The following is a 22,263-nucleotide window of genomic DNA, read 5'->3' on the forward strand; positions in this document are numbered from 1 at the left end:
ACGACGGCGACAACACCAACAACGACGACGACGATGCCACAAACGGCCAGGCTCCGCATAGCAGTAATACATGTGTGTAGATACATGGCTTGTTTGTGTTTGTGTGTGCTGCTGCGGGAATCACTGCGCGTCACGCACATGCGCACCGACGCTGCGCCTCGTGCAAAGTCGTTCGCCGCCGCCGCCTCCGCCTCCGACACTATTCCTGGTAGTGTGTTGCACTTTCTTTGCCCGTCAAGCGGTGCTGCGACGAGCGACTTTCTAGTCACTATCTCTCACTCTCTCTCTTACACTCTCTCTCACTCTCGACCTTGCTCTTACATCGAGCTGGGCCCAGCGGGCCACAAAAGGGCTGCTGACTAGACACGCAGCAGCAGCAGCAGCGCACACAGACCCCACCCACGACACTCACCCCCCCCCCCTCGTGTCACCTCGTTGTCCTTCCTCCCATCATCACAAACAACAAGACCGACACGATGCGCCGCCCACCACCGCCCTCGCCCTTCCTATTCACCCTCACCCTCGCCCTCCTCTTCCTCCTCGTCCTCCCCTTACAGGCGCTGGCCCAGCTGTCCACGACAAACTTTACAATCTCGGACGCCTCGCCCATGCTCCAATGGGATCCGCCCGTCCTCTCAGTCGCGCAGGCCCAAACCGTGGTCTGGAACCCCTTCCCCCCGCCCCAATGCATGAGCCAGTTTGGCTGTCACAACTCGAGCACCCCGGGATCGAGCGTCAGCCTCACCTTCACCGGCACTGGCGTGTGGTTCCGCGTCTCGGGCCCTGGCCAGATTACGATCCAGGTCGAGTCTCACACGCGGACCGTCACTGTGCCGGGTGGCGATAGCACGTTTGGCATCTGGGACCTCGGATACCAGGGGCACACGGCCAAGCTGAGCGTCGTCTCGGGCACCATCTCCGTCGTCCAAGCCATTATCGAGACAGCCGTGGGTGGACCCGGGTGAGTGCGGCCAACGGGCCATGCTTCCTTCTCGCCCCGCTCGCCCGCTCACACGCACACCCGCAGAGCCTCGTCCCTCTTGTCGCAGTCGAAAGCGGTCAATGAAGACGGAACTTTCAATACGGCCTTTAAGCTCACGCTCGCCCCCGATAAGGCCTGGTTCCCCAACACGCCGTGGCCTTGCGCGCCCAACACCAACTGTACAACGTTTTGCTCGACGGGCGCTGCGGGCGGTGCCTGCACCCACTCTGGTGCGGTACTGTCAACAAACACGTCTGGGGCGACACTCCAGTTCACATCTCCGAAGAACACATCGCTCATCAGCATCATTGGCAGCGCTGGCAGCCTTATCGGGCAGTTTAACGTGCAGGTCTCCCCACCGCCGTTCTTTGGCCCAAACCAGTGGGACAACCTCAACCCATGGAGCATCACCTTTGGTGTCATGGTCGACAATGTCCTCTGGTTTGTTGACGTTGACCCGACAGTCGAGTACACTGTCGACGTGACGTTTGTCGGCGGGTTAGCCGGCCAGCACTGGGACTTTTGGGGAGCCCAGTTCCTACTCAGCTCTGGGTGAGCCAGCGGCCGAGGCTTCAGGTGAGACCCGTAACAGTGCTTACTCCTCCGTTACAGTGGAACAGGTGCACTGCCCACAAACACGATCATCACGTCGTCTACGTCGAGTGCGTCAACACGTGGCACAAGCGGTTCTGATACAGCGACAGCGGGTAGCCCCGGAGACCCGAACAACACTGCGACGTCGTCCGGCGGGAAGAGTGGGAACAGTGTCCCAGTTGCGGCAGTGGCAGGTGGTGTGGTAAGTGACCTTGGGTGAGGCCATGGCTGATACACCCCAGGCCGGCGGTGTCGTCGTCATCATCATCCTAGTCATTCTCATCTTGCGTGTGAGGAAGCGCGAGAAGGCCGCCCGTACTCTGCTCGCGCACTTCACCGTCGACAACTCGCCTCCAGAGCCGTCTCCTCGCGAGGATGGTCCCGGTGGGTCGCATGGGGTGTGGCCGTGCTGACCTACCAGAACCCATGATGCAGGTCCGCCGGAACAACTCGTCTGGCATCGACCTGCTCTCAAACCACGGCCGCAACCGCAGCTCGGTCGACACGCTGGCCCTGTCGCCCAACCTCGCACCACTTACCATCAACGCGAGTGGCACCGACGCGGTCATCACCCCGCTCGTCCTGTCCGGTGTGCGCACCGGCACCGACCTCCCCATCAAGCGCAACCGCTCGTCCAAGGCCGATATGGCCAACCTCCGCTGGTCGGCAGGCACGTCAATGACCTTTGAGTCGGAAGACGCGGGCGGCGCTGGACGTCCGCCTTCGGAGAGGGGGGCTGCTGCGTCGCCCCGTTCGAGCATGGTCGAGTCGACGTCGATGCCCCCGACCGTTACCGGCCCAAGGCAGAGCGTCCAGGTTGTTCAGCAGGACGAGAGCAAGCAGCCGAGACACCAGACGGCGCGGGTGGTGGACCCAGACGAGTACGAGCAGGAGCAGGACGCTGGACCTGTCGGTGGACGCCGTGCCGTGCCACCACGATACGACCCGTCGTGGGCTTCGGACCTCGAGTACGGCGGTCTTGCCATGTCGCCGCTGCGCACGGCCGCCGACCCGAGCAACGGCCCACTCCGCGCGCACAACCCAGACGAATCCTCAACCGGGCCAGCGTCGTCGGCCTAAGCGACGAGAAGCAGGGAGGGCGGCGGCGACAACACAGCAGGCTGGTGAACACCACCGAGCCCACCCAGACCCAACATGGCGATACCCAAAACACGGCACGAACAAGAACACCGAGACAATGGACACTTTCCGGTTCGACCACAACAAGAGACAACACGTGTGACGATTGCATAGCACATTGTAGATAGCGCTGTAGAATAGGATGTGACGTGTGTTGTGTCGGGGGTGGGGTGGCCGTCCCCTCGTCGTGGTGCTCGTCGTCCTTGGGCACCTCGGCCGGCGTGAGGGATGCAGTCGGCCGGCGCGGACTATCAGACTTGTCTGGGTGGGGTGGGGGTGAGTGGGGTGAGTGGGGGCAGGCCACAGGCTGGGCGGTGAATCGGTCCCGATGACCATGCTGATATCGAGTCACCTTCATCTCGCTTGTCCGTCGAGGTCATGTGCCACTGCATTGTCAGTGGACGGCTCGGCGGTCGGCCAAGTGGGTGCGAGATGAGATGGGAGACGCAGCACGCGAAATGGGAAAGAGGAGGTGTGAGCAACAAGAAATGGGAAAGAGTAGAAGAGCGCGACTAGAAATGGGAAAGAATGGCGGCGTGAAATGGGAAAGAGTGGGGGAAATGGGAAATCGCGGCGGCGGCAGGGTGGCTCGTATCGACGCGCGGGAGGGGCGGAGTCGCGTCGCCGCTTGCAATCGCAGCAGACGTGCAGCCCACTCAGCTCCGAGAGGGGATAGTCGCATCGCGGAGCACGGGATTGACAATCAGCAGACAGCGAGCTTAGCGGCCGAGTCGCGCGGTTACATCTCGGATGACGCCGAGGCTCGTTGCCGCGATACCGCCGGTGCGTGCCATCACGTCATGTCCCCCCACTGGGGGTATATAAGCGCTCGCTTGCACCCCATCCATCCTCATCCTCCCCATCAACTAACCAGCCCATCTGACACACCACACAATGCCCGCCAACGCCAACAAGCAGATCATCACCGCCGCCGGCTCGGCGCCCATCTTCTCCGCCGCCATCCGCTCCGGCGACAAGGTCTACCTCGCCGGCCTCATCGGCACGGGCGCCGACGGCGCCTTGGTTGCGGGCGGCGTGCAGGCCGAGACGGTGCAGGCGCTCAAGAATGCCACTGAGCGGTTGGCGCACGCTGGCCTCGACCTTTCGGACGGTACGTGCTCTGGCTGGCGGGTGGCTTGGCGGCCGTGTCGTCGGCGTCCGTCGGCGTAGGCCACCCACCGCTCGCTCACCCGCCTCCCTCGCTTGCTCCGCTCAGCGAGCTCGCTAACCCTCGCTGCAGTCATCTCCGTCACCATCTACGTCAACGACTACGCCAACAACATTGGCCCCCTCAACGAGGTCTACCCCGCCCAGTTCCCCAAGGACGTCGGCCTCCCCGTCCGCACGGCGATTGGCGTCGCTGCGCTGCCTCTCAACGCGGCCGCCGAGTTCCAGATTGTGAGTGGGCGAGCCGTGCCGCGAAGCGGCGCGGCGAGGCGTGGCATGGCGTGTCGGCTGGCATGGTGCTAACGTTCCCTTCAGATCGCCGCCGCCCGCTCGTAAATGTACGAATGGAGCCGATGCATGAAGTCTAGTGTCTATGTACAGGGAGGTCGTGAGGTCGTGACGCCGAGAAGGGGAAGAAGAGAAAGGAGGCTCTATGGAGTGTGTGGTGGCGCCGCCGCCGCCGCCGCGCGCTACGCCGCGACGCCGACAACACCCTCGATGGAGGGCAGCGCCGCGGCCACAGCCTTGGGCGTGGCCACGTCGGCCTCGTCCACGCCGCCCTCGGCGAGCGTCGCCTCCTCGTCCGCGACAAACTCGTCGACGGCATGCTTGATCCCCAGCCCGGTGGGCGGGACCCACGGCTTGCCGGTGGGGTCGAGGCGCTTGCCGTCTGGCGCGATGCGGCAGAAGCTAAAGGCAGTCAGCGTCGCCTCCCCTGGCCCCCCTGCGCGCGACCCACTCGCTCAGCTCCTTCCAGTACACGCCGTGCTCGTAGACAAAGTTGACGGTGCCGCCGTAGTCGCTCTCGAGCTGGTCGGGCTCGATGAGCTCGAGAATGGCGGGGTTGAAGCGGATCTACGCGGGCACGGCGTCAGCCGTGCTCGTCAGTGAGGGGCAGGCGGACGCACCTTGTCCCTTGACACGGGGTCGATGAAGGGCGAGACGGCGGTGAAGAAGGCCGAGAAGAACCACGGGACGTTGACGAGCAGCGCGCGGCCGAGGCCTGGGGTGTTAGCTGTGTCCCACCTCGACACCCACGCTCGACATAGTGGTTCTGCAGCACATGCAGCACGTCCATCGCCATGCGCGGCGACGTGCGTTGGGAGAACGAAATCGACGCATAGTCGATCACGAGGGTGACGCTCTCCTGCCCAGCAGGCATGAGGTCGATGCAGCGCTCCCTGCGGCGGCGTCAGCTCCCCCGTTGGTTGGCGCACCGGCCCGTCTCTCACAAAAAGTACACCGTGTAGCGCAGCTGGCGCGGCGTCTCCTTGGTGTTCTGCCGCCCGGGACGCATGTACATGAGCGGGCGGCCGTTCCGGTCGAACCCGGAGATGACGCTGGGCATGTCAGCTTCGAACGACGCCGCCACCGCCCACGACGCACAGCTTGCCCGTCTCCTGCTCGACCTCAATCTCGCCCGGCTCGATCAAGTCGGGCTGGAACTCGCGCCGCCACTCGACCGTCGCCTTGATCCGCTTCTTCGCGTCCTCGACGTGCCATTTCGCCGCGCGCATGTATCGCGCGTGCACGGCGGGATCGGCGAGGAAGCGCGCCTCCCAGGGCGCGTAGGCGTCGGACGGGGGCAGCTGCAGCGTCGAAGTATACTCGCGCAGCTGGGTGATCTGGGGGCGTGTTAGCGAGCGCGCTCAACCGTGACTCGGCGCACCTTGCCCAGCTCCTCCTCCGTGTAGTTGCGCTCGGGGATCACACTCGACGCGGGAGCGACCGCGATAATCGACGATGTTGGGGGGCCGATCGTGCGCACGCTCGCTCCGGCGTCGCTCGCCGCCGCGGTGCTCGCGGCACTCGGGGCGATGCTTGGCGCCGCCGCGCTCGAGGCTACGCTGGGCGCTGCGCTCGACGCCGCGCTCTTGCTCGACTTCTTCGACGACCTGCTGAAGAAGGAGGACATTGTGGTCGTGGAGTGGTGAGGTGGACAAAGTCAAAGGAGGAAGTGCGCGGACACATAAATGGTGGGTGGGTGGGCCAAACGTGCTCGTGTTGACAACTTGTCACGCTGCTGCACGGCGCTCGCGCCCCCTCGACGCCGACAACGCCGCCGAAGCCCCCAACGCCATGCCTCTCACGCCTACTGCACCTCTTCGCACACATGCATGTACAACAACAGTGCTCCCATCTATCCACAGCTCTATGCAAGTCCACGTCGGCCAGCCGCCTACGCCAGCTCCACCCGGCGCGGGGTCGACGCCCCGCTCCCAGCCAGCCCGAGGCCCACGCCGCCCTCATCAAACTCGCCGGCAGGCACGCAGCGATACACGGCAAAGGCGACCTCTGGCCTGTCGCCAGCGTACAGCCCCAGGCCCTGGACGCCGCCGCTCGCGCCCAGGTCAATGTCGCGCACGTCGTCCTCGACGACGTGCACCCAGCCCGGCCCGCCGCGCTTGCGCTGGAGGACCGTGCCGTACCCGTTGTACTCGGTGCCGTGGCGCACGACAGCCGACGCAAGGGTCCACAGCTCGGGCTCGCTCCTGTCGAGAAGCTGGATTGTCTCGTTGAGAATCACGGGGTGGGTCGCCTTTGGGAAGTGCAGAATAACAAGCCCGCCGCGCGAGCCCTTGAGAATCGTCTGCGTCGTGTACTGCCCCTTGCACGAGCACTTGCCCGGGGACGAGCCGGTCGTATCCGGTGACGCGGGGTAATCTGGCTTTGGCGTCGATGCAATGTTGTCGACGCCTTCGAGAGCCAGCGCGAGGTCCAGCTGTGCCTTGACACTATACTCTTCTGGCGTATCGTGCACGCTCGACGCGTCGGGGTACGGCGCGGTCGGCAGTTCGACGACGTAGCGGTTGGGAAGGGGCGCCTCGATAGGGGGACACCCGCCGCCGATACATTCGACGCGGCACAGCACCGTGATGCGCAGGAGGAATTCAAAGTGGAGAGCCGAGCCGCTGTGGTCGATCGCAGCGATGAGGCGGTCGATGATGAGGGGGATGGTGTCGAGCTCTGGCTTGTCGGTAATGATGCCATTGTCTGGGCGGGGCGGGGCGCCGAGCGTCAGCGGCGTTGACCGAGCAAAAGCCGGGCACACGACCATCAACTCACCTCGGACGAGCTGTAGCGGCCTATCGACGCCGCTCAGCACGCCAGGGATCTTGAACAGCGCATAGCCCAACGCGCTCCCGGTTGGCGTGAAGCAACTCTTAAAGTCTGGGTCGCGCACGAGGAGCCGCAGGAGCCCCACGACGTCGCTCACCACCGCGGGGCTGGCGGGCGGGCGCTGGGCATATCTGCTGAATGCGTGGGATAGCTGCGCGGCTGTCGAGTCGTAGTTTGTCGGTACTGGCTTGGACGTGTCTGCGCCCATGGCCAAAGCAGCATCGAGTTGATCGAGTTGTGGATGATGTGAAAGCAAAAAAACTACGCAGGTCGGTCGTCGGTCGCCGACGGACGCTGGGTGGAGGCTGCTAAAACGGGACATTGCCGTGGCTCGGCGCCGCGGCGACGGCGGCCTCCCTCGGCGGCAGGACGACCGGCGCCGGCGCATCAAGCTGCACGCAACGGAACAGGGCAATGGCTACAGCGGCAGGTGATACGCTAGCACCAGCACCAGCGCCGCCTGCACGCGCAATGGCCCCAGCAACGTCCTTGACCACCTGCGGCGCGTCCCCCTCGACCAAGTGGACCCACTCGCCGCCAATCTGCGTAACGACAGAGTGTACCCCGTCCGCATGGCGGATCACACAGCCAAGCAGGACCCAGCGCTGGCCCTCGCCGCGGTCCACGTCGGTGACGGACAGCGCGTACGGGCTGGGCCTGATACGCAGGAGCACCAGCCCGAGCCGGCGCGCGCGGAGCACGGTGCGCGTGTCGTGCTGGCCGCCGCACGCGCCGCGCTCCGCCCGCCCGCCGAGCTCGAGCTCCAGCAGCGCTCGCAGGCGCGTCACGCCGTCGCGCGGCGTCACTTCCAGCATGAAGCGGCGCGCCTCGGACACCTCCGGCACGGGGGCGCACACCTCGCTGCCGCACCGGCTCACGCGCGTCCCCCGAAGCATGAACATGTCGTGGTACTGGTACTTTGAGCCGCCATAGTCCATCGCGGACAGCAGCCGGGGCCAGAGGAGCGCGAGCCCGTCGAGGTCCTTCTTGTCGGACACGATGCCATAGTCTTCGCGTGTGGTCAGCGGCGGCGCTAGTGTATGAAAGCCGATATCGCGGCGCGGCGCTTACTCCGTAGTAGTGCCAGCGGCGTCTCGTCGCCCTTGAGTGTCGACGGCTCCCCAGCGACAAGCTGGACAAACGTCGAGCAGAACGGCGTGGGCCGGAACTCGGTCGTCCTGGCTAGTAGTCGCAATAGGCCAATCGCCTCGGCCACGTCGAGCGGGTTCGCCGGCGGCTTGAGCTGTGCTGGGGCGGCCCTTGCTGCACGCCCCGCTGCCGCCCCGCCCATCTGGTGCACTGGCACCGGGTTGGGCGGGAGCATGAACTGCGCGCGGAGGTCGGCGTCGCTGCTGTCTCCGAGCTTGGACGTCGCTATGCCCATTGCGCGGGGGTGTGTATTGGGCAGTGTCAAAGTGGACAGCTTTGTTGTTGCAACTCGCAGCACTGTCGCTTGGCAGCAACCCCACAAGCCGCCGGTAAAGTTTACCGCCGTGGGGCCGACGTGGGGTGCAAAGTGCACAACGACGACGCATGACGACGCAACAACAACATCAGCATGATTATAAAACTCGCTTGGGGTGCCGTGTCGTATCCGCTGCATGCGCCGAGGCCGAGGTGTGAGGCATTTAACGATACATGGCTTGCGGCCGGGGCCACGGAGGACGGATGTCTCCTGGCGAAGGAGGCGGGGAGGTTGAGATAACCGCTGGCATACCGAGCTTGCCTTGGAGCCGAGAGGCAGCGGCGTCGCTGACATGTGCTAGACCGGCGCGGGGTCACTGGGTGTCGTCGCGTCGCCGTCGCCGAGTGCATGACTTGCGGCGCGCAGCAGGTCGCGGCGACGCGTTTGGGGATATCGAACGATAGCGGTGCAGCGCCAAGCGAGGATGCGCTGCACGCCGCACAGCCACGCGCCGCGCGCCGCGCGCCACGGCGTCTCCGACACGCCATCGTCATCCGACGTCGACATTGACTGACGCTCCACCTCCTCGCCATTGCTCCTCCCACCACCACCATGGCGCCGCCGTACAGCAGGCTGATGGCCCGCCTCGGCCGGCGAACGAGCGACACGGCGACGCCGACGAACGTAACGCCGGCGCCCACCACCCCCTCCGCGGCAACAGAGCCGGGCCCTTCACGGCAAAGAACACAAGACCAACCCCCACCCTACTCGGCCCCCTCGAGCTCCGCGTCAGCACAAGCACATACCCGCGCGGTGGGGCGGCGCGCGGTCGACAGGCACGTGGACGCCGAGCTTGCCGACCTGGCGGACAGCTACGCGACCGTGCTGGCCAGCGTCGAGGCGGACCGGCTGGAAGCCGACCTCGCGCTGTCGGAAGCGCTGGGCGACCTCGCTGCCGTGCGCGCGCGCCTCGCGGATGCGCGCGAGGCGGCTGAGCGCGCCGCCGTGCTCGTCGCGAGCAGCAAGGCGGCCTTCGACGGCGAGCGGGACCGGCTGGAGCGTGTCCGGCAGAGGGGGTATGATGAGGTCGAGGCCGACCTCGCATAATATGCATTTCTATAGTACTAGTCCATCTAGTCGGCGTTCACGCGGCCGCGGAACAGCGACACGATGTGCCCAGCGACAAGGCCCGGCTCGTCAACCGGCACGATGTGCCCGCTCTTCTCAGCGAGGACGAACGTGCCGTTCTTGACGGACGCGGCGGTCTCCTTGTGCGCCGCGGACAGGAGCCCGCGCGTGCTGCCCTCCTTGTGCGGCCCGCCGTCCTTGGCGGAGATGACGACGAGCGGCGTGTCCCCCAGCTCGGGGGGGTGGGTGAGGAGCTCGCGCAGCCCAGCGACATTGGCGACCTCTAACGCGCCGGCACGCGCGGCGGCCGCGCTCGTCGAGTCGGCTACGCTGCGCGCGGCGTACACCCGCGGCAGGGTCTTGAACCCGCGGCGCATCATCATGCCGAGCAAGCCGACGGCCGCGAGCGGCTGGTACAGCCAGCTCTGGAGCCAGAAGGCCCAGCTCATCGAGCGCGAAAAGTAGAACGGGCAGCGCTCGTCGCTGTGGTCGACTAGCACCATGCCGTGCAGCGGCGCGCTTGAGGAGGCGGCGACGTACGTGCGGATGATGGGCCCGCCCCACGAGTGGCCGACGAGGACGAGGCGGGAGGCGTTGAGCGAGGACACGACGGCAGAGAGGTCGCCAGCCATGGCGTGCAGGCTCCTGTCGTCGGTCGGGGGAGACGAGGTGCCGTACCCCGCCCGGTCGTACCCCACCACCCGCAGCTCAGGCGCGCTGGCGACAATCCCGTCGACCACAGCACCCCAGTACGCTGCCCCCTGCCCCAGCCCCGACTCGAGGAGGACGACGTCGGCGCTCGACGCGGCGCCGGCGGTGTAGAGGGTGACTGTGCGTCCACCGGGCACGGGGACGGCGGTCGTGTTGGCGAGGAACTGGGGCAGTGGGTCCGCCATAGTGTGTGGTTGGTGAGAGATGGCGAAATGAGAGATGGAGAGGACGTGAAGGCGCCAGAGATGTGAGGTAGACTTTGGCGCCAAGAAATGTCGTCGGGCCGATGACGTCGAGCATACGGCCGTTGGTCGGCATTGCCGCCTCGCGCCGAGCGATCGCGACCGAGGTGGGGAGCGACGGCGCGGCGCGGCGGGCTCGGCGACGACTGTGGGCCCGGTACGCCGAACGCGGCGCCGAGGCAGCGAGCAGCGGTGACTATCATGCACGCGACTGACTGCCTTGACAATGGGTGATTCTGGGGTCCGAAGCGTGCCGCCGAACCAGCGCCACGCCACGCGCCGCGACGAGGCCAGTGCTGCAGAGAACAATGCCGCAACAACAACACTTACAACCGACACTGACAACACTGACAACAAGCGACAGCGACAACTAAAAGCGCACTCGCGCACCTCTCGACGCATGACCCGCCGCGTATCAACAATGTCGCGGAGTCGAGGGTAAGTCCCCCGCATCGCTCGCCCCCGTTGCGCGCTCACGACGCAGCCCCGCCGCCCGCTGGTCCAAAGGCGACGCCGTCGATAACCTCTGCGTATGGGAGGACTGCGCTCTGCTCCCCGTCGAGAGCGCAGTGCGGGACGAGACGGACGAGCACGACGACGACCTGCTGCCGTTCTGCGCGGCGCGTGAGTGGGCCTTGGCGGGACGCGCTCACGCAGACTTCATCCTCTGGTATGTCCGCTGGGTGACGCCCGCGTTCCTCAAGAAGGCATAACAAGCTGGGTATCTCATGCAGGGTGGCTATAACTGGGCTATGGTACTCACACGTCGTCGTCGGGTCGGTCTGTCGGTCTCTACACGTCTGTCTAACTGGATCGCGGCTCACTGTCCTCTACCCCGCACGCCCGTCACACCCCCGCGCGCATGCGCTTGCGCACCTCCCGCCGCAGCCGCTTCCGGCGCCCAGCAATCATGTCCTTCTGGTCCTGGACGTACCTCCTATGCCCAGCCATGACAGCCTTGGCCTTCTCGACCCTGCGCAGCGCCTTCTTGATCTTACGCGCCTTCTTCTTGTGCTTGCGCCCCGCCATCGTGGACAGCAGCTTGTTGCCCGCGCTGAGCAGGTCGTCCACAGCACTCTTGTACTGCGCCTCGGCCTGCTCGCTGACGAAGGCGAGCGCGCGGCCAAACTCCCAGTCGATAATGTCTGATACGGCCTTCTTCGCCGCGCCGCCAGCCACTGCCACAGTGGCACCATCGCCGTCGTCGTCCGAGTCGTCCATGTCGACGTCGACGATCGGGTCCATCGCGTTCGAGCCCGCCTCGCGCATCATGCGCTGCAGCTCGGCCTCGCGCAGACAGTGCGCATGGCCGGCGTAGCGTGCGGCCTTGCGCGCCGCCTTTTCCGCTTTTTTCGTCGCCCGCTCCACTAACATCCGCATCTGCTTGCGGGATATGTGGCGACGCTTCGTGTCCGACCCCGCTAGCGAAGGCGGGGACCGGGGCGGGGACTGTGGCGGCGTCGGCAGCGGGACCGTGGTGTTGAACATGTTCCTGACGGGGGCGGGGGTGGTCGTGTTGCCAAAGGCGTTGGTGCCGGCGGCTGGCTGGCCGAAGGCGTTGCCAGTCGCTGTGGCAAAGGCGTTACCAGTCGCCGTAGCAAAGGCGTTGGTGGTGCCGGTGTTGCCGAAGCCGCTGGTGCCAGTCGCGTTGCCGAAGCCCGTGGCAGTGCCGCCCTGAGCGGGGGTCTGGAACGCGTTCGTGGGGGCCGGGGTCGGGATCGCAAACTGTGGTGCTGGCGCGGGGGCCGTCGTCATGCCGAAGGCGGGAGCCACCGGAGCTGCGGCGGTCGTCGCCGTGCCGAAGCCGGCCGCGACGGGAGGCGGAGCTGGGGTCGGCGTGTTGAAGGCTGGGGCGCTCGGCGCCGCCGCGGGGGTACTGCCCAACACGGACGGGCGAGCGGCCACCGCCCCGAAGGGGGAAGAGTTCGCCGCCGCTGCTGCGAATGAAGACGTGCCAGCAGCAGGGGCAGGGGTAGGCGCAGGGGCAGGTGTGCCCCCGTCGTCGGCCTTGCGCTTGCCACTACCACTGAAGTCGTGGTAAGGGAAGGTGTACTTCTTGGCCGGGGGCGGCGCGTCACTACCAGTGGCAGTAGTGGCTGGTGTGGCGGTCGACGGGCCCGCCTGGGCCTGGGCCGCTGCGGGGGCGGGGTTGAACGGCGCGAAGGATGCGAACCCGCTCGTTGTGGGCTGTGTTGCCGCTGCAGGCGCGGCGGGGGTGGGTGTAGCTGTGTTGTCAGTGGGAACCGTGGCGGCTGGAGCCGTCGACGGGCCCGGAGTCATTCTCGCGAACAGGCTGCCCGGCGCCAGCGCGGTCGTGGGCCCGGGTGCAGCGGCCGGGATGGTGGAGGGGCCTGCCTGCGCGTTGTTGAGGGTGAGGGCCGACATGGCGACGCCGACGCTCGCGGGCTGCGCTGGCGCCTGGGGAGGGGGAGGGGCGGCGGGGGCGGCGGAGGAGGAGGAGGACGTCGCGCAGTTGTTCAGGCCGAAGGGAACGAGGGCGTCCATCGTGCCTTGTTGTGGCTGTTGCTGTTGCTGTTGAGTCTGGTCGGGCTGTTGAGCCTGGGCTGGTGGTTGAGCCTGGGCTGCCTGTTGGGGCTGGGTTTGTAATGGCAGAGCCGAGTCGTTGTCCTGGCGGTACTGATACGGGTTGGGCGTGGGCAAGGCGGGTTTCCCAGTCTTGTTGTTAGTGCTGCGCGTGCGTGCCATGGTTACTGCTGCCCCCGACGCCGCAACCAACATCTTATATCAACTTCGCGACGGCGGCGAGGTGACTTTGCGAGGCAACACACCAGGCCACACGCGTTGTTCTGGCCATTCACGCGCCATTGTAGGCGATCCGCCACATTGAACGACGCGTGAAACCGCTTCGAAACAATGTCGGGGTGCCTCATCGCCCCGCCAGTCGGGGGTTGTCTCGCCACTCGTTGGGCATGTTGTTCGGGACAGCGTCATCACGCCGTTGCACGGTGAGGTATGGTGCGTGCACTCTAGCACTGACAACAGTGGCTTGAGGTGTGGACAGGTTTGCTCTGCCCCAGTCGCGTACACGCCAGACTCCAAAGACAGTATACCGGGGACAAAGGAGCCAGGTACGTCAGCGTACTCGTTGTATGCCGGCGCGTCGTCCATAGCTGCGCCGTGTGGCTCTTCACCAGCCTCAGTCATCGTGCCGTCTATCACGAGTTCAGTGGGCAGCGGCGGCAGAGCCCCCCGGTCGACAAAGTCAGCGGTACAATGGCAATCAGTCCACCACCCGACCCGACCAGCCTCACACCTCTGCATGGTCAAGTACACAGCACCAGCCCTCCACCCTAGTCCTGGTGACCTTTTGTTCGTCTCTTATTTCCGCCTCACTGCTCAGCGGCAAACTCGCGCACCGCGTCCTCCGAAGCGACCTCGTACCCCGCAAAGCGGCGCTGCTCGAGGGCAAACTTGTCCTCGTCGAACGCCCACTGGGCGACGTTGATCTCGTGCTCGGCCATGGTCTCGGCGTTACGGGCGGTGTGGTACGCGATCGCCGCCTCGCCGTGCTCGCGGATAAGCTCGTTGATCTCGGCCGTCATGTCCTCGACCTTCTTCGTGCTCTCGGCGACGAACTGGTCGATCTCCAGCTTGCGGCGATCGACCTCCTTGAACGTAAGACACATGTTCCCGCAGCGGCCCATGGCAGCGAGGGTCGCGTTCGTGCACTTGTCCAGCTTGGCGCGGAGCTCCTTGATCTCCGCGTCGAACTGCGCCTTGCGCGCCTCGACCTCCTCGGTGATCTGGCGGTCGACCGTGCGGCGCCCGTACTTGACCACGCGGTCGAGGGTGGCCTCCGCCTTGCGCTTGGTAGGGCTGGCCTCGGTGCCGTTGGCGGTGGTAGCCGCCGAGCCGTTGGCCGGCGCCGGCATCGAGTTAATGGCCGGAGTCGACTCGCCAGTGGGCGTCGAGGTGATGAGCGCAGCCGAGTTGTGGGTGGGCTCGGCGGTACGCTCGGTGGTGGGCTCTTCGATGGTGGCCTGCTCGATGGTGGGCTCCTCGATGATGGGCTCAGCCTCGAGGGCGTCGGCGTCCTGGGGCTCCTCGGGGGTCGCAGGCTCGGAAGTCACTTCCTCGGGGGTGTAGTCAGTCGCAGCCTCAGGCGTCAGAGTGACGGCGTCCTCGATCTCGACGTCGTCCTCGACCTTGATGTCCTTTCCGGTGTCGGTACCGTGGCCGCTGACGTTGACGTTGACTGCCTCGACGTGGTGGGCGTCGGCCTCGCCCTCGCCCTTGTCGTCGCCATCGGCGGCGCCAGGCACGACGACGCCCTCGCCAATCTTCTCGTCAGGGTTGGGGTGCGCGCGGTGCGTCGTGTCGTCGGCGGCGGCCTCGAGGGCGAGCTCGCGCGCTGGCGAGAGGGTCTTGGCGCGGGTCGTGGCCTTGGGCGTGTCGACGTCGTCGGCATCGGCGACGGGCTCGATGACGGCAGTCGGGGTGGCGGCAAGCTCGTCCTCCTCGTCTTCCTCGCTCTTGATGGCGCCGGCACCGTCGGGGACGGCAGTGACGACCACAGCGACGACCGCGACCACCTCGGTGGCGGCAGGCGCGGCGCTCGCCTCGGGGCTGGCACTGGCTGGCGCGGCGATGGTGCTCGCCATCGAGCCGGCGGCGTGGGTGACCGGATCGACAGCGACAGCGACCTCGTCGTCCGTGTCAATGTCGACGAGGGCGGGGCTGATGCCGCGCTGCGAGGCGGCGGCGTGAACGAGGGCTTGGGCCTGGGCGACGGCGGCGGCGGACATTGTGTTGCGGCGCGTTCTGGGCATTAGTGAGTGAGTGAGTGGGAAATGTGAAGAAGAGTGGGCGAACAGAAGAGTGATGATGCGAGGGGGGAGAGGGTTGCGCGACGACAGGCAGATGGCATGGGGGGGCGACTGCGACGAGGGGCGTCAACACACTCATCGGCACCCACTGCACGCTCCACGACGGACGAGGGCGTGACACTCCGACGTCGTCGTCGGCGTCAAGCCGTCAGTCAGTCCGCAGTCCGTCAGCACAGCACAGCTTACAACTGCCAATGCATACAGCCCCCCACGACTACTCGAGCACAAACTTGACGTTGACAGTCACGTCGACGGCGACCTTTTCCGGGTCAAAGTTGAGTCGTGGCCCTCCGCCGCCTAGGCCGACGCCGTCGGCGCGCTCAAACATGGCGTTGGAATGGTACGGCACGCTGTGGCTTCCCTGCGCGTCGCTGTCGCTCACGTCGGCAATGGTAAGGGAACGGTCGACGGCCGTGGCAGTGTTGAGCACACTCACATAGTCTCTCGCCTTGGCAATCGCGTCGCGCAGCGCGCCCTGCCGTGCGCGCGACGCGAGGGAGCGCTCGGTTCTCCGCGACAGGCGCCAGGTGAGCGTGTCGAACGAGATGTACTTGGAGGCCTGGGCAATGTCAGCGGTGTTTGTTCAACGCCGCGCGACTCACCGTGACCCAGGTGGTAAACTCGCTCAGGGCGGTAAAGTCGTGGAACGTCGCCTTCATCGTCGTCTCGGCGCGGTGCCGCCGCGGCCTCTGGTCCTCGGGCACGCCGTCGCGGTACTCTGTCCAGGACTGGGTGTGCACGCGCTCCATGGACCAGGTGGAGACTGGGCGCTCGGGGTTTGGCGTGACGGGCGGCGTGTCGTCCACGTCTGGGTCTTCGCTGTCCGAGTGCCAGTCGGTGTGGGAGGAGGTCTTCACGCGCTCAGCGTACGCTGACGCGCTCGACGGGCCAAGGCTCGACTTGTTGTCGTCGTTTGAGCCGCTCGACGACGGCCCAGAGATGGAGAAACGCGAGAGGCTGAAGCGGCCCGAGCCGGAGCGCGCTGGGCTGGTCGAGTGTGAGTGCGCCGAGCCCGGCACGTCGAGGCTCGGCCGGTGCTGGTGGTTCGCGGCGGAGGGCGCAGGCCGCGCCGTCAGCTGCCGGAGGAAGCTGGCGACCTCCTGCGTCGCCGTCGTCACCTGGCTCATGGCAGCCGCGGCGTCGCCCGACTCGTGCGCGATGCGCAGGAACACGTCGCACAGCTCTGGCCGCCGCTTGAGTGTGTATGTGCCTGTTGTGTTGATCGTCGTCGGCGACAGCGTGGGGCTGGAGTTGAGGCCCAGCATCATGGAGGGGGAAGTGGTGCGATGGGGAGGACGAGTCGAGAAGTTGGCGATGTCGAGAGGGGTTGAGGCGCCAAGTAACAAGGGTCTTCCGGTAAGTTTCTTGTTGTCTGCCGGCGTGTGTCGTCTCGTCTTTTTTATGTACAAGTCGCGTCGTCTAGCTGGCTCGTCGCTGTCGTTGTCGCCGTCGTCAAGTCGTCGTGAAGAGTGCAAAGCAAAGATCCAGTTGTTGCTGCTGCGGGCAAGATGGGCACCACATGCGGGCTATATCTGATCACGTTGGGCCATTAGGCGTGCGACAACGGCTGTAGGCGCGCAGATAGGCCCGCACCGATCCCAACCGACGCGCAGTGCCAAGCCATGCGGTGCCGACACGCATGGGCTTTTCTTCATGACGCGTTTGGTCGGCGCCGAACAAGAGTCCGAACGAGAAGCGGTGCGCGGGCGCCGTTCGGTCGGGGATGTGGAGCAGTCCCGACTGCTGGGGCCGACATGAGCCGCGGTTAGTCGGACCTTGGACGCGTCGACGTCGAGGCGAGGTGGAGATCAGTCGCGTCGGCGACATGCTCTTGGCGCGCGATTAAGTTGTTCTCCGCCGGTAAACGCCAGCCAGCCCTCATCGCCTCCTCGCCGTCATTGTTATCTCGCCCGTGGCCCAGTCGGCCAAGTGGCCCCGGCCGCGCCCCGTGTCATCATCTCAGTTATGTCGCAAGGATGGCGACAAGGCTCAGCAACAACGCTTGCTGCGGCCTTTGCAATCGCCTCGTCTACGTTTCTGCTCGTTGCCAACAGTCACACTCTACGTTCCCACCGATCTCTGGGCACAATGACGCCACACTCCGAATGTTGCGCGAATGGTGGCAGCAGTGGTGAGTGCACGGTGGTGCGCGCGCGAGATTGATCTACGTGGCGGCGTGGCGCTTGCTTGCTCGACGCCAACTCGGCTCCGCATCGCCGTCGACATTGCACAGTCCGCAGGTGGTCGATGCTTGCTGCACTCCGTTGCGGATGGCTAGTGTCCGCAGTGTGGTGGATGAAGGTGTCAAGCCACGTGCAACCGCTCCGCGGATGGCCGATGGATATCCGCCCGCCCATATCTTACCCCGTTTGCCCGCTCCCACCGCTCAACCACTCCGACTCACGACAAAGCTCACGCACAAACTCGACAAGCGCGACGCTCAATCCTTCGTCTTGGCGTGGAGGGATCTACATTCCGACAGTCGGACCAGAACACTCCGACTGGGAGCACTGTCGCCCTGCAACTGCCTTGCAATTTTATCACATGCCTGTCCGAGTCCCCGTCCACCTCACAACCAACCCCTTACACATGTTCGGTCAATGGCCAGGCTCGCTCGCATCTCGCATGACAAACAAACCCCGAAACTGCTCGTTTCAGCGACCTCCCAGCCAATAAACACGCCGCTGACCTCACTCAAGCCCGCTCTGACTTCCACCTGCCTCACCCCGTGCCTCGCTCGGACAGATGACGTGCTGGCTAGACGTGATAACGTGATCAGTGCAAAAGTGTCTATCCGAGGCCATCAGGACACAATCACGCTGCGTGCGCTATCGCCCCTGGGCCAGCAAGCGCGATCACACGCAGCCATCTCTGCTCAGCTGAACCCAGCTGACTGCGCTAGTGCATATTCCAATCTTGGGCGGCTGGAGGCAAAAGTTGCTGCTGCTGCCGCTTCGTCGGGTGACCCTCGCCAGGCTAATAAATATCAGCGCGGGGTTCACTTGCCGCTGTACTGACCCCCTCCCAACACCTTCGCCATGGCACACTACCACTCGGACGACAGGTCGTCCAAGGACGAGTACGAGCACGACCCGCACGCCGCTGCCGGCGGCTACGCGCACCAGCAGCCGTACTACGGCTCCAACGGGAACAAGGGCGACCTCGCGTCCAACACGTATGCGCGCGAGCCGCTGTCCGAGGTGTCGTCGGCAGACGACTACAAGGACATTGACCCCACCTCGGGCGTCAAGCGCGGCCTCAAGACGCGCCACCTGTCCATGATGGCGCTTGCGGGGATTATCGGTCCTGGACTGCTCATCGGCTCTGGAGGCGCGCTCAAGAACGGCGGGCCCGCGTCGCTGATCATCGGCTTTGGTGTCATCGGCATCATTGCCTTCTCGATCATGCAAAGTCTCGGAGAACTCACCACGCTCTACCCCACCGGCGGCGCCTTCACCCACCTCAGCGACCGCTTCGTCGACAAGGCGTTCGGGGCTGCCGTAGGCTGGAACTACTTCATTATCTGGTACGCCATTTTGGAGCTCTGGCGGAGCAGGAGGAGGTCGGGGAGGAGCAGGAGGCGAAGGAGGAGGCCGAGGAGGGCCGGGGGCTGTCGACTGGGCCGTTTTTGTCGTCTCGGGAGCTAACCAGTCCACAGGGCATGCGTTCTTGCCAACGAATACAACGCTTTGAGCTCGATCATGGTCTTCTGGAGCGACAAGGTGCCGCTCTGGGGCTATTTCCTGATCTTCTGGGTGAGTTGACACAAGTGCCACAACGGGCCGCCGACCTTCCCCCCACCTTCCTTCCTTCGCCACAACCAACCGCTCTTCTTCCCCCCTTCTTCGCACGCCTGTTCACCCCCTAACCCCCACAGTTCGCATTCACGGCCTTCCAGATGCTCGGCGTCGAGTCATTCGGCGAGGCAGAGTTCTGGCTCGCCCTGATCAAGCTCGTCGGCCTAGTCGCCTACTTCCTCTTTTCGATCATCTACGTCGGCGGCGGCGTCAAGGGCGTGCCGGCCCTCGGCGCAAAGTACTGGCACGACCCGGGCCCGTTCAACGGTAACGGCTTCCGCGGCGTCGCGACCGTGTTCGTCTTCTGCTCGACCTTTTACGCCGGCGTCGAGAGCGTCGCTGTCGCCGCTACCGAGACCAAGAACCCCGGCCGCGCGGTGCCCCTCGCCATCCGCCAGGTCTTCTGGCGCATCATCTTCATCTACATGGGTAAGTGGCGCGACTGTGGCACTTAGCGCTCGCTCACGCCCCGCCCCAGGCTCGGCCATCTTCTTCGGCCTCACCTGCCCCGCCAACTCGGACGGCCTCGTCAACGGCAAGTCGCGCGCGCTCAAGTCGCCCATGACCATCGCGATTCAGACCGCCGGCTGGCACGGCGGCGTGCACCTGATCAACGCCTTCATCCTCATCACCTGTATCTCGGCCGTCAACTCGTCCATCTACATTGGCTCCCGTACCCTCCTCTACATGGGCCAGGACGGCAAGGCGCCCAAGTTCCTGGGCTGGACGAGCAAGCGCGGCGTGCCGATTCCCGCCATCCTGCTCACGAACGCGTGCGGCGCGCTGTCCATGATGAACGTGTCCACTGGCGCCGGAAAGGCGTACAGCTACATTGTCAACCTGTCCGGCGTGTCCACCTTCCTCGTCTGGGGCGCGATCAGCTTCACGCACATCCGTTTCCGCAAGGCATGGCACGCGCAGGGCCACACGACGGAGGAGCTGCCGTTCAAGTCGTTCGGATACCCGTACAACGCGTGGTTCGGCCTCGTGGCCAACGTCTTCCTCGCGCTCGTGCAGGGCTGGTCGACGTTCTCGCCGTTCGTCGCTGGCGACTTTGTCGACGCGTACATTCTCCTCCCGCTCTTCGGCATCATCTACTTTGGCTTCAAGATCATCAACAAGACGCACTTCTGGCGTGCGCACGAGATTGACCTCGACACCGGCCGCCGCAGGGACGTCGACGACGCGGGTGCAGGCCGCCAAGCCTCGGGCCAGCGCAAGGGCTTCTGGGGTCGTATCGCCGAGAACTTTTAACTGCTATTAGACTGTACATATAGTGATGCCACTGGGCTCTATCTCTCTCCCTACGCTCGCTGCTAGCTCTGCTGCACGCCGTACCACGCGAGACCCGCCACACCGCCGCCCATGACACTGAGCCAAGGCGGGGATCCAAACGTCCGGCTCGCGACGAATGTGCCCGAGCTGACCACGGCCCAGAACGGGTCGGAAGTCAGCGGGCCAGCGAGGGCCTGTTTCTTGCCCGACTCGCCGCCGCCCGACTGGTAGATGTATCCGACGAGGAAGAGCTGCCACACGGCAGTGAACACCAGGCCGCTCGCGGCGGCGTTCAGTCCGCGGAGCACACTGCGCGCGACGCTCTTGTCCCTCCAACTCGAGTAGATGGGCAACAGGGCAAGCTTGAGGAGAATGCCCGGCGCGAAGATGCCAATAAACCCCAGCACCGCACCAAGCGCCGGCAGCTTGGGCGACAGCGCGAGCACGCCGAGCGCGACTGCAAAGTTGAAGTTGGGTCCCGGGAACGCCTGGAGGATAGCGAACAGCAGCAGAAAGTCGCGGTCCGACACCCAGCCCGGGTCGACGACGTACCCGCGCAGCAGGGGGATGACGACCGGCCCGCCGCCAAAGATGATCGTCCCCGCGATGATCATGTTACAGAAGAAGTCGAGCGCGCGGGGCACGTGCTTGCCGGCGTTGTGGATGCCTGCGCGGGTCGCGAGCGGGACAGTGAGGAAGAGGACGAAGCCGAGGAGCAGCGCGACGGCCACGGGCGGGGAGACGACCTTGAGGTTGTCCGCTAGCGTAGGCTGTGCCGCTTCGGCGTGCGCCGAGTCGTCTGGCGGAGGGGTGGCGGGGTCCGTGATCCGCTGGCGGAGGGACGACGTGCGCGGCGTGCCGCCCCCGTCTGAGCCGGCCTGGGCCACAGGCTGCTGGTTGACTGGCGCGGTGCTCGCCTGGTCGCTAGCCGCGACGCTCGCGGCGACCGCCGCCGCCGCGAGCTCGATCTCCTCCTGCTCCGCGCGCTTCCCGACGCCGAGCTTGCGCAGCCACGTGCGCCGAAAGTCCCACACGAGCGTCGCGAGCCCGCCGGTGGCAATGAGCGAGGGGTACATCCAGGGCGCGTGGTAGCAGATGCCGAAGGACGCCGAGAGCCAGAGGATGAGCGTCGTGAGCTTATCCGTGCACGCCGCCGTGGCGAGCTGCAGCGCGGCAAGCGCAATCAGGCCCACGCTCGCCGCGTTGAGGCCGGTGAACAGCGCCAGCATGATACCGGGCAGCGAGTCGCCAATGTGCGAGATGCCGAACCCGAGCGCGCCCATGCCTATCGCGCCGGGCAAGCTCCAGAGGAGGAAGGCGAACAGCCCCGCGACCACGCCGTGCGTGACGACAGCGATGGAGAAGGCGAGCTGCGTCGACCCTGGTCCCGGCAGCGCATTACCCAGAGCGAAGAGGTCGACAAACGTCTTCTCGTCCACCCACCGCAGGCGGTCGACGAAGCGCTGCCGCAGGATCACGACGTGCACGCCCGGCCCGCCGAAGGACGTGAAGCCCAGGTCGTAGTAGTGCCGCGCGATGGCTGCGAGGTTGGATAGCAGCGGCATGGCGGCGTGGTATGGGGGAAGATGTCTGTGACGATGAACAAACTCGGAGCCGCTTTATGTGCTCCGCGCGCTCGACGCACCAATGTGCGCGATTTTATGGTCGAGTGACCGAACGACAAGTCGCGAGACCGAGATGTTATTCCGATGGCCTTGGCGATTAGAAACGTGCGATATGGCGACGGCTTGGCGCGGCGCGCGGCGCGCGGTGAAACACGCGTGGAGCGGGGTGGGCGGGGTAGTGGCGGCGATGGCGGGGATGACGGCGGCGGCGATGGTGATGGCGACAGCAG

The 22,263-nt window shown here is 65.5% G+C and overlaps 12 protein-coding genes across 12 annotated transcripts; 5 read left to right on the forward strand and 7 right to left on the reverse strand.

The window, feature by feature from the left end:
* The first annotated feature begins 409 nt into the window (after nucleotides 1-409).
* Nucleotides 410-2,856, forward strand: LOC62_01G000071 (uncharacterized protein). The gene is made up of 5 exons (XM_062766498.1): nucleotides 410-961; nucleotides 1,028-1,534; nucleotides 1,595-1,778; nucleotides 1,819-1,960; nucleotides 1,998-2,856. Exons 1-5 carry the CDS (start codon nucleotides 477-479, stop codon nucleotides 2,654-2,656), a joined length of 1,977 nt encoding a protein of 658 aa, XP_062622482.1. The 5' UTR covers nucleotides 410-476; the 3' UTR covers nucleotides 2,657-2,856.
* A 709-nt stretch (nucleotides 2,857-3,565) lies between these two features.
* Nucleotides 3,566-4,252, forward strand: aq_364 (RutC family protein). The gene is made up of 3 exons (XM_062766499.1): nucleotides 3,566-3,827; nucleotides 3,957-4,114; nucleotides 4,199-4,252. The coding sequence occupies exons 1-3, from the start codon at nucleotides 3,611-3,613 to the stop codon at nucleotides 4,217-4,219; spliced, it is 396 nt and encodes a 131-aa protein (XP_062622483.1). The 5' UTR covers nucleotides 3,566-3,610; the 3' UTR covers nucleotides 4,220-4,252.
* Nucleotides 4,238-5,818, reverse strand: SPCC23B6.04c_0 (CRAL-TRIO domain-containing protein). Its single transcript, XM_062766500.1, has 7 exons — nucleotides 5,553-5,818; nucleotides 5,270-5,508; nucleotides 5,116-5,223; nucleotides 4,922-5,064; nucleotides 4,792-4,886; nucleotides 4,623-4,738; nucleotides 4,238-4,573 (listed from the first exon to the last, which is right to left on the reverse strand). The coding sequence occupies exons 1-7, from the start codon at nucleotides 5,796-5,798 to the stop codon at nucleotides 4,354-4,356; spliced, it is 1,167 nt and encodes a 388-aa protein (XP_062622484.1). The 5' UTR covers nucleotides 5,799-5,818; the 3' UTR covers nucleotides 4,238-4,353.
* A 163-nt stretch (nucleotides 5,819-5,981) lies between these two features.
* Nucleotides 5,982-8,401, reverse strand: LOC62_01G000074 (uncharacterized protein). The gene is made up of 3 exons (XM_062766501.1): nucleotides 8,075-8,401; nucleotides 6,950-8,012; nucleotides 5,982-6,877 (listed from the first exon to the last, which is right to left on the reverse strand). Exons 2-3 carry the CDS (start codon nucleotides 7,389-7,391, stop codon nucleotides 6,063-6,065), a joined length of 1,257 nt encoding a protein of 418 aa, XP_062622485.1. The 5' UTR covers nucleotides 7,392-8,012; nucleotides 8,075-8,401; the 3' UTR covers nucleotides 5,982-6,062.
* Nucleotides 8,402-9,020: 619 nt separating this feature from the next.
* On the forward strand, nucleotides 9,021-9,515 carry LOC62_01G000075 (uncharacterized protein; the record flags this gene model as incomplete). The annotated part of the gene is made up of 1 exon (XM_062766502.1): nucleotides 9,021-9,515. The coding sequence occupies one exon, from the start codon at nucleotides 9,021-9,023 to the stop codon at nucleotides 9,513-9,515; it is 495 nt and encodes a 164-aa protein (XP_062622486.1).
* A 26-nt stretch (nucleotides 9,516-9,541) lies between these two features.
* On the reverse strand, nucleotides 9,542-10,432 carry HYES (Soluble epoxide hydrolase; the record flags this gene model as incomplete). The annotated part of the gene is made up of 1 exon (XM_062766503.1): nucleotides 9,542-10,432. One exon carries the CDS (start codon nucleotides 10,430-10,432, stop codon nucleotides 9,542-9,544), a length of 891 nt encoding a protein of 296 aa, XP_062622487.1.
* Nucleotides 10,433-10,889: 457 nt separating this feature from the next.
* LOC62_01G000077 (uncharacterized protein) lies at nucleotides 10,890-11,202 on the forward strand (the record flags this gene model as incomplete). Its single annotated transcript, XM_062766504.1, has 3 exons — nucleotides 10,890-10,927; nucleotides 10,974-11,113; nucleotides 11,147-11,202. 3 exons carry the CDS (start codon nucleotides 10,890-10,892, stop codon nucleotides 11,200-11,202), a joined length of 234 nt encoding a protein of 77 aa, XP_062622488.1.
* A 133-nt stretch (nucleotides 11,203-11,335) lies between these two features.
* On the reverse strand, nucleotides 11,336-13,195 carry LOC62_01G000078 (uncharacterized protein; the record flags this gene model as incomplete). Its single annotated transcript, XM_062766505.1, has 1 exon — nucleotides 11,336-13,195. The coding sequence occupies one exon, from the start codon at nucleotides 13,193-13,195 to the stop codon at nucleotides 11,336-11,338; it is 1,860 nt and encodes a 619-aa protein (XP_062622489.1).
* Nucleotides 13,196-13,839: 644 nt separating this feature from the next.
* On the reverse strand, nucleotides 13,840-15,279 carry LOC62_01G000079 (uncharacterized protein; the record flags this gene model as incomplete). The annotated part of the gene is made up of 1 exon (XM_062766506.1): nucleotides 13,840-15,279. The coding sequence occupies one exon, from the start codon at nucleotides 15,277-15,279 to the stop codon at nucleotides 13,840-13,842; it is 1,440 nt and encodes a 479-aa protein (XP_062622490.1).
* Nucleotides 15,280-15,498: 219 nt separating this feature from the next.
* Nucleotides 15,499-16,821, reverse strand: LOC62_01G000080 (uncharacterized protein). The gene is made up of 2 exons (XM_062766507.1): nucleotides 15,939-16,821; nucleotides 15,499-15,895 (listed from the first exon to the last, which is right to left on the reverse strand). Exons 1-2 carry the CDS (start codon nucleotides 16,602-16,604, stop codon nucleotides 15,551-15,553), a joined length of 1,011 nt encoding a protein of 336 aa, XP_062622491.1. The 5' UTR covers nucleotides 16,605-16,821; the 3' UTR covers nucleotides 15,499-15,550.
* A 1,553-nt stretch (nucleotides 16,822-18,374) lies between these two features.
* On the forward strand, nucleotides 18,375-20,588 carry AGP3_0 (General amino acid permease AGP3; the record flags this gene model as incomplete). Its single annotated transcript, XM_062766508.1, has 4 exons — nucleotides 18,375-18,862; nucleotides 18,995-19,091; nucleotides 19,214-19,562; nucleotides 19,612-20,588. 4 exons carry the CDS (start codon nucleotides 18,375-18,377, stop codon nucleotides 20,385-20,387), a joined length of 1,710 nt encoding a protein of 569 aa, XP_062622492.1. The 3' UTR covers nucleotides 20,388-20,588.
* Nucleotides 20,450-21,973, reverse strand: chrA (Chromate transport protein; the record flags this gene model as incomplete). Its single annotated transcript, XM_062766509.1, has 1 exon — nucleotides 20,450-21,973. The coding sequence occupies one exon, from the start codon at nucleotides 21,971-21,973 to the stop codon at nucleotides 20,450-20,452; it is 1,524 nt and encodes a 507-aa protein (XP_062622493.1).
* Nucleotides 21,974-22,263: the final 290 nt, after the last annotated feature.

This window comes from Vanrija pseudolonga, chromosome 1, assembly GCF_020906515.1.
Source record: "Vanrija pseudolonga chromosome 1, complete sequence".
In the NCBI taxonomy this organism is placed as follows: Eukaryota; Fungi; Basidiomycota; class Tremellomycetes; order Trichosporonales; family Trichosporonaceae; genus Vanrija; species Vanrija pseudolonga.

Excerpts from the sequence above, each read along its gene's own strand:
- LOC62_01G000071 (XM_062766498.1), top strand. The coding sequence starts at position 477 with ATGCGCCGCCCACCACCGCCCTCGCCCTTCCTATTCACCCTCACCCTC. Across the intron at positions 1,535-1,594 it reads CAGTTCCTACTCAGCTCTGG|TGGAACAGGTGCACTGCCCA; the intron begins GTGAGCCAGCGG and ends CCTCCGTTACAG. Across the intron at positions 1,961-1,997 it reads TCCTCGCGAGGATGGTCCCG|AACCCATGATGCAGGTCCGC; the intron begins GTGGGTCGCATG and ends CTGACCTACCAG.
- aq_364 (XM_062766499.1), top strand. The coding sequence starts at position 3,611 with ATGCCCGCCAACGCCAACAAGCAGATCATCACCGCCGCCGGCTCGGCG. Across the intron at positions 3,828-3,956 it reads TGGCCTCGACCTTTCGGACG|TCATCTCCGTCACCATCTAC; the intron begins GTACGTGCTCTG and ends CCCTCGCTGCAG. Across the intron at positions 4,115-4,198 it reads CGGCCGCCGAGTTCCAGATT|ATCGCCGCCGCCCGCTCGTA; the intron begins GTGAGTGGGCGA and ends CGTTCCCTTCAG.
- LOC62_01G000074 (XM_062766501.1), bottom strand. The coding sequence starts at position 7,391 with ATGCGCCGGCGCCGGTCGTCCTGCCGCCGAGGGAGGCCGCCGTCGCCG. Across the intron at positions 6,878-6,949 it reads GCCGCTACAGCTCGTCCGAG|ACAATGGCATCATTACCGAC; the intron begins GTGAGTTGATGG and ends CGCCCCGCCCAG.
- LOC62_01G000080 (XM_062766507.1), bottom strand. The coding sequence starts at position 16,604 with ATGATGCTGGGCCTCAACTCCAGCCCCACGCTGTCGCCGACGACGATC. Across the intron at positions 15,896-15,938 it reads AGTTTACCACCTGGGTCACG|GCCTCCAAGTACATCTCGTT; the intron begins GTGAGTCGCGCG and ends GACATTGCCCAG.
- SPCC23B6.04c_0 (XM_062766500.1), bottom strand. The coding sequence starts at position 5,798 with ATGTCCTCCTTCTTCAGCAGGTCGTCGAAGAAGTCGAGCAAGAGCGCG. Across the intron at positions 4,887-4,921 it reads GCAGAACCACTATGTCGAGC|GCCTCGGCCGCGCGCTGCTC; the intron begins GTGGGTGTCGAG and ends CTAACACCCCAG. Across the intron at positions 4,739-4,791 it reads ACCCCGTGTCAAGGGACAAG|ATCCGCTTCAACCCCGCCAT; the intron begins GTGCGTCCGCCT and ends GTGCCCGCGTAG.